Source organism: Heterodontus francisci, chromosome 16 (assembly GCF_036365525.1).
Source record: "Heterodontus francisci isolate sHetFra1 chromosome 16, sHetFra1.hap1, whole genome shotgun sequence".
Lineage (NCBI taxonomy): Eukaryota > Metazoa > Chordata > Chondrichthyes > Heterodontiformes > Heterodontidae > Heterodontus > Heterodontus francisci.
In genome coordinates, this window is record NC_090386.1 from 53,802,980 (window position 1) to 53,815,168 (window position 12,189).

At 39.4% G+C, this 12,189-nt stretch overlaps 1 protein-coding gene across 1 annotated transcript; it reads right to left on the minus strand.

Moving 5' to 3' along the window:
- Nucleotides 1–1,826: 1,826 nt before the first annotated feature.
- Nucleotides 1,827–6,371, minus strand: LOC137378104 (protein snail homolog Sna-like). Its single transcript, XM_068048199.1, has 3 exons — nucleotides 5,359–6,371; nucleotides 4,386–4,916; nucleotides 1,827–2,777 (listed from the first exon to the last, which is right to left on the minus strand). Exons 1-3 carry the CDS (start codon nucleotides 5,435–5,437, stop codon nucleotides 2,596–2,598), a joined length of 792 nt encoding a protein of 263 aa, XP_067904300.1. The 5' UTR covers nucleotides 5,438–6,371; the 3' UTR covers nucleotides 1,827–2,595.
- Between the last annotated feature and the right edge of the window lie 5,818 nt (nucleotides 6,372–12,189).

Below are 12,189 nucleotides of genomic sequence, written 5' to 3' on the forward strand. Positions count from 1 at the left end.
AGTGACATGGGGATAGAGGCAATTTATGCTCTAGAGCCACTAAATCTTTGTGTGCATCTTCCTTTTGAGATCAACACAAACAGCATTCCTACACTGCTGACTGCTACATCCTGGTCAATATAAAATTATCTGCAATTAGGATCTTATTCAATCATTACACTGTTAGTATTTTTATTTCATCAAATGTTAGGTAAAATTCTTGAACAAGAAATTTATACTATTTTGTGGCACAAGCAACAAAATTCATAAAACTTGCATTGATGCGGTGCTTTTCTGTTCCAAGATACTTCCTAGAGGCATGACGGAAACAGATGGGGGAGAGAGATTAGGGGGGATTCACTCAAAGCTGGTAAAAAAAAATTGGGTTTAAAGAGGCTCTTAAAGGAAAGTAAGATGGAAAGACAGAGATTTAGGGAGAGAATTCCAGTGAGAGCAGCTTAAGACACATCTGCCAATGGTGGTGCAAATGGAGGATGATGCACAAGAGGGCAGAGTTAGAGAAAGTGAGAGTTTGTGGAGTAGGAGATACAGAGACGGGGAGGACTGAGGCCATGTCAGGACATAGACATGTGACAAGAACTTTAAATTTGAGGCATTGAGTGCCCAGGAGCCAGTATATGTCAGTGAAGACAGCAGGGAAGAGGGGTAAATCAAATCTGATAGACTAAGTGCTGGTCCAAACATACGTGTTTTATTTTTGTGAACTCTTAACTCTCTTCCAGTCAGAACAATTGAGATCAGTCATCATCATTTCCCAAGAAGCTATTGATGGCTTCCAGCTGTGGTGTTTGCGTCAGTAAATTGATTTAACCAATTATGTAATAAGTCCAGCTTCACAACATTGTAAAATATAATGATACAATTGGTTGCCAACAGTTGAATACTGTGAGCTTTTATTTGAGTGGAGACTTGGCAGCAATATAGCAGAAACAAAGCTTGCTGCAGATCTTGGGAACTCGGAATGCAAATCTTCAATAATTCACTGGATACCAGTTAAGCATAACCTACTCAGATCTAGTGTTTAGGATTGAAACTAACCAGTTTCAGCTGATAAATTCGGAAATCTGACCTGAACTAATACTATACTAAGTTTGATGAAGAAAGACTTGCATTTATTTAGTGCCTTTCATGACCACCGCATGTCTCAAAACACTCTATCGCCAGTGAAGTACTTCTTGAGATGTAGTCACTGTTGTAATGCAGGAAATGTGGCAGCCAATTTGTGCACAGCAAACTCCCACAAACATCAATGTGATAATGACCAGATAATCTGTTTTTGTGATATTGATTGAGGGATAAATACTAGGCAGGACACTGGGGATAACTCTCCTGCTCTTCTTCGAAATAGCGCCATAAAATCTTTTACATCCACCGAGAAAGCAGAAAAATGGCACCTCCAACTGTGCAGCACTCCCTCGGTACTGCACTGGAATGGCAGCCTTAATTTTTGTGCTCAAGCCCCGGAGTGGGACTTGAACTTGGAACCTTGCAGATATGCACATTTAAACTTTGAGTTTAATTTGTATTTATGAAAGCATAACTTGGAAAAGATTATCAATTGTTGATCCATGTAAAGGAGAAACTGAAATATCTTACAATCTTTAGAAATTACATCACACGACACGGGTTGGATCTTACCATTTAACAAATGAATTTAAATTATCAAACATTATATAGTTGAACTATACTGCCTGCTTTGATGTATTTTGGAATATTAGAACCATGCATTTTGTTTGGATTATCAGACATGTAGTAAACAGGTAACCTACAGTGTTCACTGATATTTCTTATACGACCTCCATGAAATACTTCACATTTTGTTAAATGTAAAAATTTTATTACATATTCTTTACATAATGTACCTGTTAAAGTCTCAGCAATACAAAACTGTCACTTAAAAAATTACAGTATACAAAGTAATACCCAGTGTACCCTTGTAATGTAAACAAATATATATTGTGACAATTGTGTACAAACACTGTATAGAAAAAGATGCATTCACCAGGCACCTGTCAATAGCCATAAAAAGTCTTTTGGCACACACCTGTCAATAGTCAGGCATTTTGCTAAGCCCTGTATTGTAACATGTGACAACTGCTTGCCATTAGTTACACTTCTACTGAAAAGCAGTTGTTAAGGTTCATATTAAACAGGTGCTTCAGCACACAGCTTGCCCGTAAACAGGAATTTTGTTTCAGATAGCAAGTGATGTCTGCTAAACCCACTGCACAAATTTTTACACATTGCAGTGCTTCACTGTTCCACTGAGAACATTTTATGCCAGCAGCCCTCAGAAAAATACATTTTATTGCATAGTTACACCATTAGAGACAAACTCTTTTTAGTGGGTTATACTGAATCAAATACTGAATGTTCTTGAGATTCCGTTAAGGAGTCCCTAAAAGAGCCAGCCTGTCCGGTCCTCCCCCCCAAAAAGGTGGTAGCCTTGATATACAAAAACAGAATGTTAATATTTATGCTCTAATAATAATAAATAATAATAGGCGTAGGCCAGCATAAGAGATTCAGACTGTTACCAATATGAAACGGGCTGAAATGCATACAACAGTTCTTGCTTTGAAAGACCATTTTTTTTCAGCGAGCTGCACAGCATCCCGTTTCTTCGTGTTTGTGAAGAAGAGACATTCTGGAGAAAGTCTTGGAGCAGTTTTTGCACTGATATTTTTTGACATCTGAGTGAGTCTGCAGGTGGGCTCTGAGGTTGGATCGATCTGCAAAGGCTCTGTTGCAATGAGGGCAGGAAAAGGGTTTCTCTCCTAAAGAAATGTGCAGAAAAAAATAAGCAACTCTGAATTTTGGAGGTTAATCGATTCCTTCAGGTTTTTTCTTATTATAAACACTTGGCAATCTCATTTAAAAATACATTTATTCAATTATGTTTTCTCCATTCTATTTTACCCCAAGATAAAAACATGTATATAGAAACCAATAAATATTTTGAGCAGTGACAAAGGGTGAATATTTAAACAATTTAAATCAATCATTTAATATTTGAAATGTTGATTCTTGCACTACGAGTTCAATGCAGCCAAACATATTTTAAGATAGGAAATAGTTACATCGAATTATATTAACAACAGATGTAACATCAGAGATCACAGACTTAAAAGAGCACTTTTTTTTAGTATGTCCTAAATTGTATAATAGATGTTTTTGACATGGCTAATTAAACAGTGTATTGCTGAATCAGCAACAAAATAAGGGTTAATATTAAATCTTTAACAAAATATGAAGCTAGTAAACCACCTGTCCTTAAGAGGGAGAAAAAAGTTGGAACCCATACTTAAGAACTGTATCTTCAAAGAGACTGTGATTAAAGGTCAATTTACAAGGCAAAATGGAAAATGTTTTCTTTAACTAATTCCTTTGAGGGCATTTGATGTTACTTAAGAAGGTGTGAAATCAACAACAAAGTGGGAATTAACCCATGCCAGGAGCTGATAAATAGATCTGGAGAGGCTGCATTGTGAAAAGTGATAATTCTTGTATTTAAAACTGATGGCCCCAATAGGTGACAGCTGGAGTCTATAGCTGTGCCCGCAGTGTACTGTAACAGGTGCACTGTACAAACTGCACTGCTACATCAATGCACCTGCCCCATGTCTGTCAACCATTCACATACATGGCCCTCCGCAGGACAACACCACCACTCAAAAGGAATTAAATGCAATAGTGGTGAAACGAAGAATCACAACAGGGTCTTTTTGTTTCCCACTAAGAACATCCTCTTTTTGCTGCCAGAGACAATGTATGGAACAAAAACGCAGCCTGGAAAGCCACCAACAATGTTTTGGCTGAAAGGTGGTTTTATTGCACCATGTGTGTCTTTTGTACTAATTCAAAGGGAAGTAAGTTATATGTGAAATACGTTAATCATATACAAATTCAAATATATAGTGAAGAGTGGGCTATTTTCACTAGAATGACCATGCAAAGCAAAAAAAACACACAAAATGCAAACGCGCTCAACTACGTTTTAAATAAAATGGCATGTTGGGCAACTGTAATGGAATATTTCGTAGAACCTAATACAGAGACGATTTACATTTCTTTCTCACTATGGTAGGTTAAATATCCATGAAATGGCACTTCATATGAAGGCTACACGGGCTTGCACAGGTCAGCAGTTACATAAATATACCTCAGCTAACGTGCTCTGCTATAAAACACCCACAGGTTTGTGAGAGTCACCTGCTAATTTACTGCACCGGCAAGGAATAAAAAAGGTAGAGAAATATCACTTTGGCTGGAAATTTCCCAATTAAAAAGTTCCACGCATGGTTAAATCTCCCATCCCCAAGAACGGTTTCGTGGGTAGAAAAGTTGATTTGTTCGAACCCGCGCCCAAGGCTTGCAATACTCACCAGTGTGTGTGCGGATGTGTCCTTGGAGCAACCAGGGTCTGGAGAAGGCCTTGCCACAGATTTTGCAAACGCAGGGCAGCGTGTGGCTCCGGATGTGCATCTTCAGGGCTCCCAAACTCACGTACTCCTTCTCACAGTACTTGCAGTTAAAGGATTTCCTGGTCTGGCTCTCGCAGTGTAGCTGCTTGTGTTTGGAGAGTCCGGCAAAAGTCGAATAGGACTTGTTGCACTGATTACACTGAAATTTCTCCGCTTCTGTTGCCGAAGAGTCGGGACTGGGAGGGTCCGATGTCTTCCCATCCTCTTCCTCGCTCGATAGGGATGCGAGGTCGTGAGGTTTGCGTCGTTTGGCGTTGTCCGCCGAAGGGGGGTCGCTTTGCTTATTGGAAAGGTCGATTTCAGCAGAGCAGAGGCTTGAGATCAATCCTGTATCCCACACGATGGCGGGGTAATAAGCTCCGGAACTGAGGATTTCCGGCTGGGGGATGACTGGGCTCGGGTATTTCTCATAAAGAAATGGAGAGATAATCACTGAAATGAAGAACAGCATAAGTATCAACGAATGGGGAAACATATCCGAGCTTCTCATAACTGACCTGTTTTGTGCCAACTGATAACAAATAAATGAGACATACACGGCCCCCAGATTTATAAAGTATGAGTTTATTGCTTTCAAAACTCGCATAATAAATCGGAAGCAACAACATTTGTGCAGGTCATGTCGATGCTGCCTATCGCAGTCATGTTAAACATGCCCCAGGCAAAGGCTTTGCGTTTTTTAAAATCCCAACTTTAATGTACAGTCCACAACACCCTTTCCATTTGGTAACGTGGTAAATTTACATTGCCGTTTCACTATTTTGGAGTAAATTACATCCAATAATTATAACAATAAATCAAAATACCATTCATCGCTAACAACATCGAAAACAGATGATAAATGTAATTAATGTGTATCAGACGGTCCCTTTACCTGTCTGGCTGTCTAGTTCGCTGTAGTTTGGTTTTTTGGTGGTCGAGAAATGCTTCTTAATAAGGAAGGACCTGGGCATCTTGAGATTCCGGGTCGCCTAATGTCTCCAAGTCGTTTAAACAGCAATGCCTCGATTGAATCCACCTCGTTCTTTTAATGCACTTGTGGAAAATGTGCGCGATCTGGTGTAAATATTGGGTTCAGGAGCCGGCTGGAGGAGGAGGAATAACTTGGATTTGTCCCATCGCCGTCCAATCGGATAGAGGCACCAAGGGAAGCCGCGAGACAAGGAGGGGCTTTAGCGTCAGGATCTGCTCCCAACAGGTGTTTGGAAAAGCTGCAAACCTCAGGATCTCACTGCACAGACTCCCCGAGAAAGACTGAATGACATTAACAGACCGATCGAAGCCCCATTGTCTGGGCGGAATAAGCCCTTAGCACAAGAGCAACAGTTCACAGCCGTTCAGGAAGAGAATGAGCTCCAAATTGCCATTTGCAAATTGTTAGTTTAGGCATTTTAGTACAGATTGTGCACTCGGGTATTAAAATTCAACGTTATAGATTTGGGCGATGAAAGAGAGGAATGACTAAAACAAATGACTACTTATAACCAGAAGTCAAACAATTTTGAGGAGTCTCTTCGATTTTAATATCAAACATGAGATGTTTAATACTGCAAAGGGCAAGAAATCTGTTATTGAACTAAAGCACCAACTAGCCAATTCTCTCCCAGTTTGCCTTGATCTGATTATTGCTACATTTGAGTTGCAAATCCGAGTGCTGTCAGTTGTCAATTTGTCAAACCTCCATTCAAAGTTGCCAGGACTCTTTTCGACGCAAGCGCTTCCAAGCGACGGGTATTAATTATTTGCTTTGAGAATGGTTACTGCGTGTGTTACATTCCTTTAAAAAAAAACTGAAACTGTAAATTGAGACGTGTAGTTCCTCGCGTAAATCTGGTAACGTTGCCTGTACCGCACAGATAGCTGAATAACTGCGCCGCCACCGCTCGCTCCGTTTCTCCCAGTTGGCAACTGTATACAGTTATAAGTCTGAATGAAGGACATTTGTATTAGATAGGTAATTCACTTCAGAACCGAAATCAGGCGTGCATCCATCTGCACCCTTGAGCTGTACAAGATTGTCCCGTTAAAAATATAAGCCGATGACGATTATTATAAAATAACATTGTCTGGGTTAGCATGTTTCTAAATACACTTCAGACACTTGTATGATGTTGCAACTGCCTAACCCTCGACACCTGAAAACCGAACTGTATTCTTCATCGTACTTTAACTATAAAGTGACCCAGAGATGGGAAAAGTGGGGTCTTTCCTATATGCTGATTTGTTGAATACAGTCCCGAGTTTGCTAAAGGTATTTAATGCGCGTGATTTTGAATGCGAGACGCTCTCAGTCCATTCCTGGAAAACTTAAAGGCGTAATTTTCTGCAAACATTGATTCATTTTGTTTGCATCACAATTCAAGCTAAATAGACCTCGTCTTCTGTTTGACTACCTTTACAGCCTGAATTCAAAGAGCAAAATAGATATAATACTAGGGATGCCATGCAAGTCACATCTTGCTTGTTTAAAGAGCAGTAACTGATTCTTCTTTGGCACGTACAGAATTCCATGCAGACAAACAAAACATTGGCTTGTGACTCAGATTTCCTGCAAGACATTCCCCAGGCTCCGAGCCACGTGTAGGGACAGGATGCACCTGCCTGGCGTTCTGCTGCTGATGTCATCCAGGTGGGAGGACAGATAAGCCAGACGCTTCAGGACAGGTGCAGGCAGTGAAAGGTATTCCGATGTTGGGTACTTGGGCTGGAGTGGATACAACAGCAGAGAAAGGGCAGGTGGTCGAGGAGATTCCGCATTAACCCTTTGAATCAGCGTCGCAAAATCTCCGGATTAACTAAGACATTTACAGATAATCCCAGTATTATTAAAGATGTTCTTTGTTTCTCATTCAGATGACACCAGAGTTTGAGACTATAATAGCTTAAAACAAAATTGTTTTCAAGGCAGGCTGCAGAAATCGCGAGCAAAGCCACGTTTGGACGGCGGACCTGTTAAAATGGGTTAGCATTTCAAAAGGAGTTTCTTAAAAATGGCAGAATTAGAATAACGATTAAATTGTAGTATTAGTATTAACGTTTTCAGATCGTGTAAAACTAAGAAGAAAATAATCGTTAAAGGCAGGCAGTTTAAGGAAGCTATCTCTTCATTAACACGTCAATGATGTGTGATGACTCTCGAGCAGTGTCCAATGTAGTTTTCTTTCAAAACAATGTGCAGATACCTCTGTTGGTTTTCTGAAACAGACAAGAATGTAAATATAAAATGGTACATGTTGCAGTTTAATTCCAATTTTGGTTATGTAATATTTAGCAACATTCCAATCCTCAGATGCAAATGACATTTCTAGTTACTGAGAGGTGGCTCGAAGCAGGAGACTTGATTTCGTTTCCATGGGGAAGCCCTAGGGTAGGTTGTAAGTTTACACAACATTCTCAGTCAAAAGATCAATACAGATTTTTATGAATAAAGCATATTTTGGAAATAAAAAAATCAATGAGGTAAGGTTGTACATTATTTATCATGTTGTTCAATGTCTTCAGCAATCTTCAGTTGGATGGTGCCATAAGGTGAGTTTCAGGCATTTCTGGAAGAATTCAGTTGCTGATAGACTCTTTGGGATTCTAGTTCACTGCATTTGCCATTTTCATCACTGGACTAACAAGGGGGTTAGAACGCTGGCTGTTCCCAAGCAATAGTGTGTTCTTCCTGTAATGAGCAGGGTGACAGCAATGCACTCATATTCTTAATGATGAGATGATCCTGATACCTGCTGTTTGTCTGGTGAGAACTCAACTCTACAATTTTCAGTTACTGATGCTCAATTAGGGGCAATCATCTATGTGTATGTGGGTGGCTGGGTGGGGGGCAGGAATGAGTAGTGTTTCTTTGGGATCACGATGGTTAATGGCAATGGAAGCTTGGAACTAAGTCAATGCTGTTTAATGCTCTGTGACAGGCTTGGTCAACCATTACTTGAGGCCAGATAGGTCTGTAGTACACTATGGTGTCATTGTTTTTTTTATTGGTTCATGGGATGTGGGTATCGCTGGCTAGGCCAGCATTTATTCCCCATCCCTAATTGCCCTTGAGAAGGTGGTGGTGAGCCTCCTTCTTGAACTGCTGCAATCCATGTGGGGTAGGTACACCCACACTGCTGTTAGGAAGGGAGTTCCAGGATTTTTACCCAGTGACAGTGAAGGAATGGCCATATAGTTCCAAGTCAGGATGGTGTGTGGTTTGGAGGGGAACTTGCAGGTGTTGGTGTTCCCATGCATTTGCTGCCCTTGTCCTTCTAGGTGGTAGAGGTCATGGGCTTGGAAGGTGCTGCTTAAAGAGACTTGGTACATTGCTGCAATGCATCTTGTAGATGGTACACACTGCTGCCACCGTGCGCGATGGTGGAGGGAGTGAATGCTTGTGGATGCTTGACTAATGGCCTGGGTCATTGATGGGACCCATTACAACCCAAAGTTTTAGCAGATCATAAGTGGACAAGCAGCAGGAAACTTACCAGTGCTTTGTGCTGGTAAGCTACATGCTTCTAGCTGGTTAAACACCAGCTCATTACCCCAGCTCTCAAGGACAATTAGGGACGGGCAACAAATGCTGGCTTAGCCAGCAACACCCACATCTCCCGAACGAATAAAAAAAAAATTAGGGTTCGATGGGGTATAGATTAAATTGTCCTTGACAGAGGACAAAGGATCGGCACAACATCGTGGGCCGAAGGGCCTGTTCTGTGCTGTATTTTCTATGTTCTATGTTCTATCTATGTTCTATGTTGAGTATGCACCTACAAGGGAAATGAGCATCCCATATCAAGCAACAGAAACTCTACTATACTGATTTCTTAGTAGTTTGTTTTGAAAATTATTAAGCATAGTGATAAGTTTCTGTGCATGTCAGATTGATCACAATGTTTTAAAATTGATGTAATATTGAAATAATCAAATTTACTGACCACAAAATTATGCTCCAGAATGTTTTCGTTAATATGAATCCATTGCTGAATTCAGAAGTGGCATTCATATTCAATACAATCATTTCTATAGTCCAAGATACATCATGCATAAATGAGGTGTTTATGCCAGTAGATGCACACCATTTAACCAATTATGTTTATGAAGAATCTATGTTTTATGTTAATGAGATGGAATTACAGTAGAGTTGAAACAAATGGTCCTTTGCTATTTTTCTTGCTTATACCTTTAGGTGCAACAATTTAGTTTTAATAATTGTGATTAGCACAGTGGGAGATTTTACAATTTTGTAAAAGTTGGGAAATTTACAGAATGAGCTAATTGATAATTTTTTGTACTAACAACAAAATAAGCTTTGCCAATTAGATCTTAACACTAATTACTTTATTATACTGAATGGAGTTTTTTTTAACAGTTGCTCATATGGAATAGGTTTATTGTTTTTTCAGATACTGCCAAGGGTGACATCTACTGGTTATTTTTTAGTATTGTAAATCCCCATTGATGCTCTTAACTTGATTAGGAATAATTTACAACTCTGCAGATAATGTTCTCAATAGTAAAATTAAACCTTCTCCCATATTAATTTTACACACACAATGATAAAATACGAAACGATCACGTTAGCCTTCTCTGTCATATATAAATAGCCAAAGGAAACTTTCAACACAGCATCCAAAAAATACATTCCTGGTGTTAAAAACAAGCCCTTTCATAATTTCAACGATTTTACAGTTAATTATGTTGAAATTAATACATTCTTTTAAAATAGAGTAAATTATATTCTATAAAATGTTCAATTAAAATTCTGCAATTTCATTTGTGCACCAAAAGGTGACAAGAAGTTTCTAGTCATATTGTATTCTAATCAGACTCTGTTAAACTTTCACATCCCACTTGAGACTGAGGCAAACAAGTGAAAGGATTAACTTGATAAAATTATTTTATACTAAAAATGATCTTCTCATACTTAATAGCATTGCTTTTCGTTTCAATATTTTATATGTATATATAATGTATATGCAAACTTCACTATAATGAACCTGCTTGGGTTCGACAGACCCAAGGTATATCAGGGTGTTCAGCATAGTAGTTTTTGGCCTTTTGCTGCATATGAAAAATAAAGAAATGACCAATTTGAATTAAACATCAGTTCTTTATATTTAAAAAAACTGCACAGTATACTGTGTTTCATATTATTTGTGGTTTTCTCTATTATTTTAATCATTGCAAAAGGATCCTCAGTTTCAGATAATGCCTTTCTAAACTCATCCAGTGAAGGAACAACTGTTTCTGTGCCTTCCATGTCCTCAAGCTCTCCACAACTCAATGCCACTGCTTCAATAATATTGTTTTACTCTCTCTGGCTGTTTTAAACCAGCAATAGACTCCTTCAGCAAGACCTCAAAACTCACTGTATGAATTTGTTTTCTCTCGATCAACGTTCTTCAATGATAGCAGACTTGTTGTTTTCTTTGTTAGTCCACACAATTGCAACAGTTCTATTTGGCATGCTGAGTTCTTTGCAGATTGTGGCTTGCGAGTTTCCTTTATGATCCAAATCATTAATGATTTGAAGTTTTGTTTTCAGAGACAAAGGAAATCTCTTACTCACCATCTTCACACATATGCCTGTTTCCTCATTGTAGTTGCCTCTCAACATCCGTTGCCTCAGTTCAGTTTGTCTATAGATATACATTAAAAGGCAATGAATGCATAAGTCATGTGGGATTCACAATACAATTGGTTGTCTTTGAATTAACCGCAGCTTGAAGTTCACCGCTGGATCTATCTCGATGCTGCTTAAATGTTCATTGTAATAGGGCTGATTTCCATTGAAAAAAAAAATCAGCTTTTTTTATTCTTTCATAGGATGTGAGCATCACTGGTAAGGCCATCATTGTTACCCATCCCTAATTGCCTTGAAAAGGTGGCAGTGAGCCACCTCCTAGAACCGCTGCAGTCTATCTCGTGTAGTGATGCCCGCAGTGCTGTTAGGAGGGGAGTTCCAGGTTTTTGACCCAGTGACAGTGAAGAACAGTGATATAGTTCCAAACTAGGATGGTGTGTGGCTTGGAGGAGAACCTGCAGGTGGTGATGATCCCATGCATATGCTGCCCTTGTCCTCCTAGGTGGTAGAGGTTGCAGGTGTGGAAGATGCTGTCGAAGGAGGCTTGGTGTGTTCCTGCACTGTATCTTGTATATGGTAGACACTGCTGCCACTGTGCGCTGGTGGTGGAGGAAGTGAATATTTAAGTTGGTGGATGGGGTGCCAATCAATTGGGTTGCTTTGTCCTGGATGGTGCCGAGCATCTTGAGTATTGTTGGAGCTGCACTCATCCAGGCAAGGGGGGAATTTTCCATCACACACCTGACTTGAGCCTTGTGTTATGATCCCCGTGGAGATCAACAACCAAAAGAACCGAATTTACCAAATGACCCCAATAAAAAAAACTAAACAGACAAATTTTCACTTTAAAAAACTTTACTTTAACAATCAAACAAAAATCAATATAAATTAAACATGAATTAATAGTCAAATTACAATAAATATAAATAGTTTACAGATTACACATTAATTGTCAGATACAACAAAGACAGATCTCATGGATTTATTGGGCAGTCCACTCAGTATATATGGCACCAAACAGCCACAAACGTCTGCAAAACTCTGAAGTTCTTCAGGTAGGTTTCCAGCTTCTGTTTTCTAAGATGCAGTCGCCAATTTAATACCTTCTTGTCGATAGCGAGTGTTGCAGTCTTC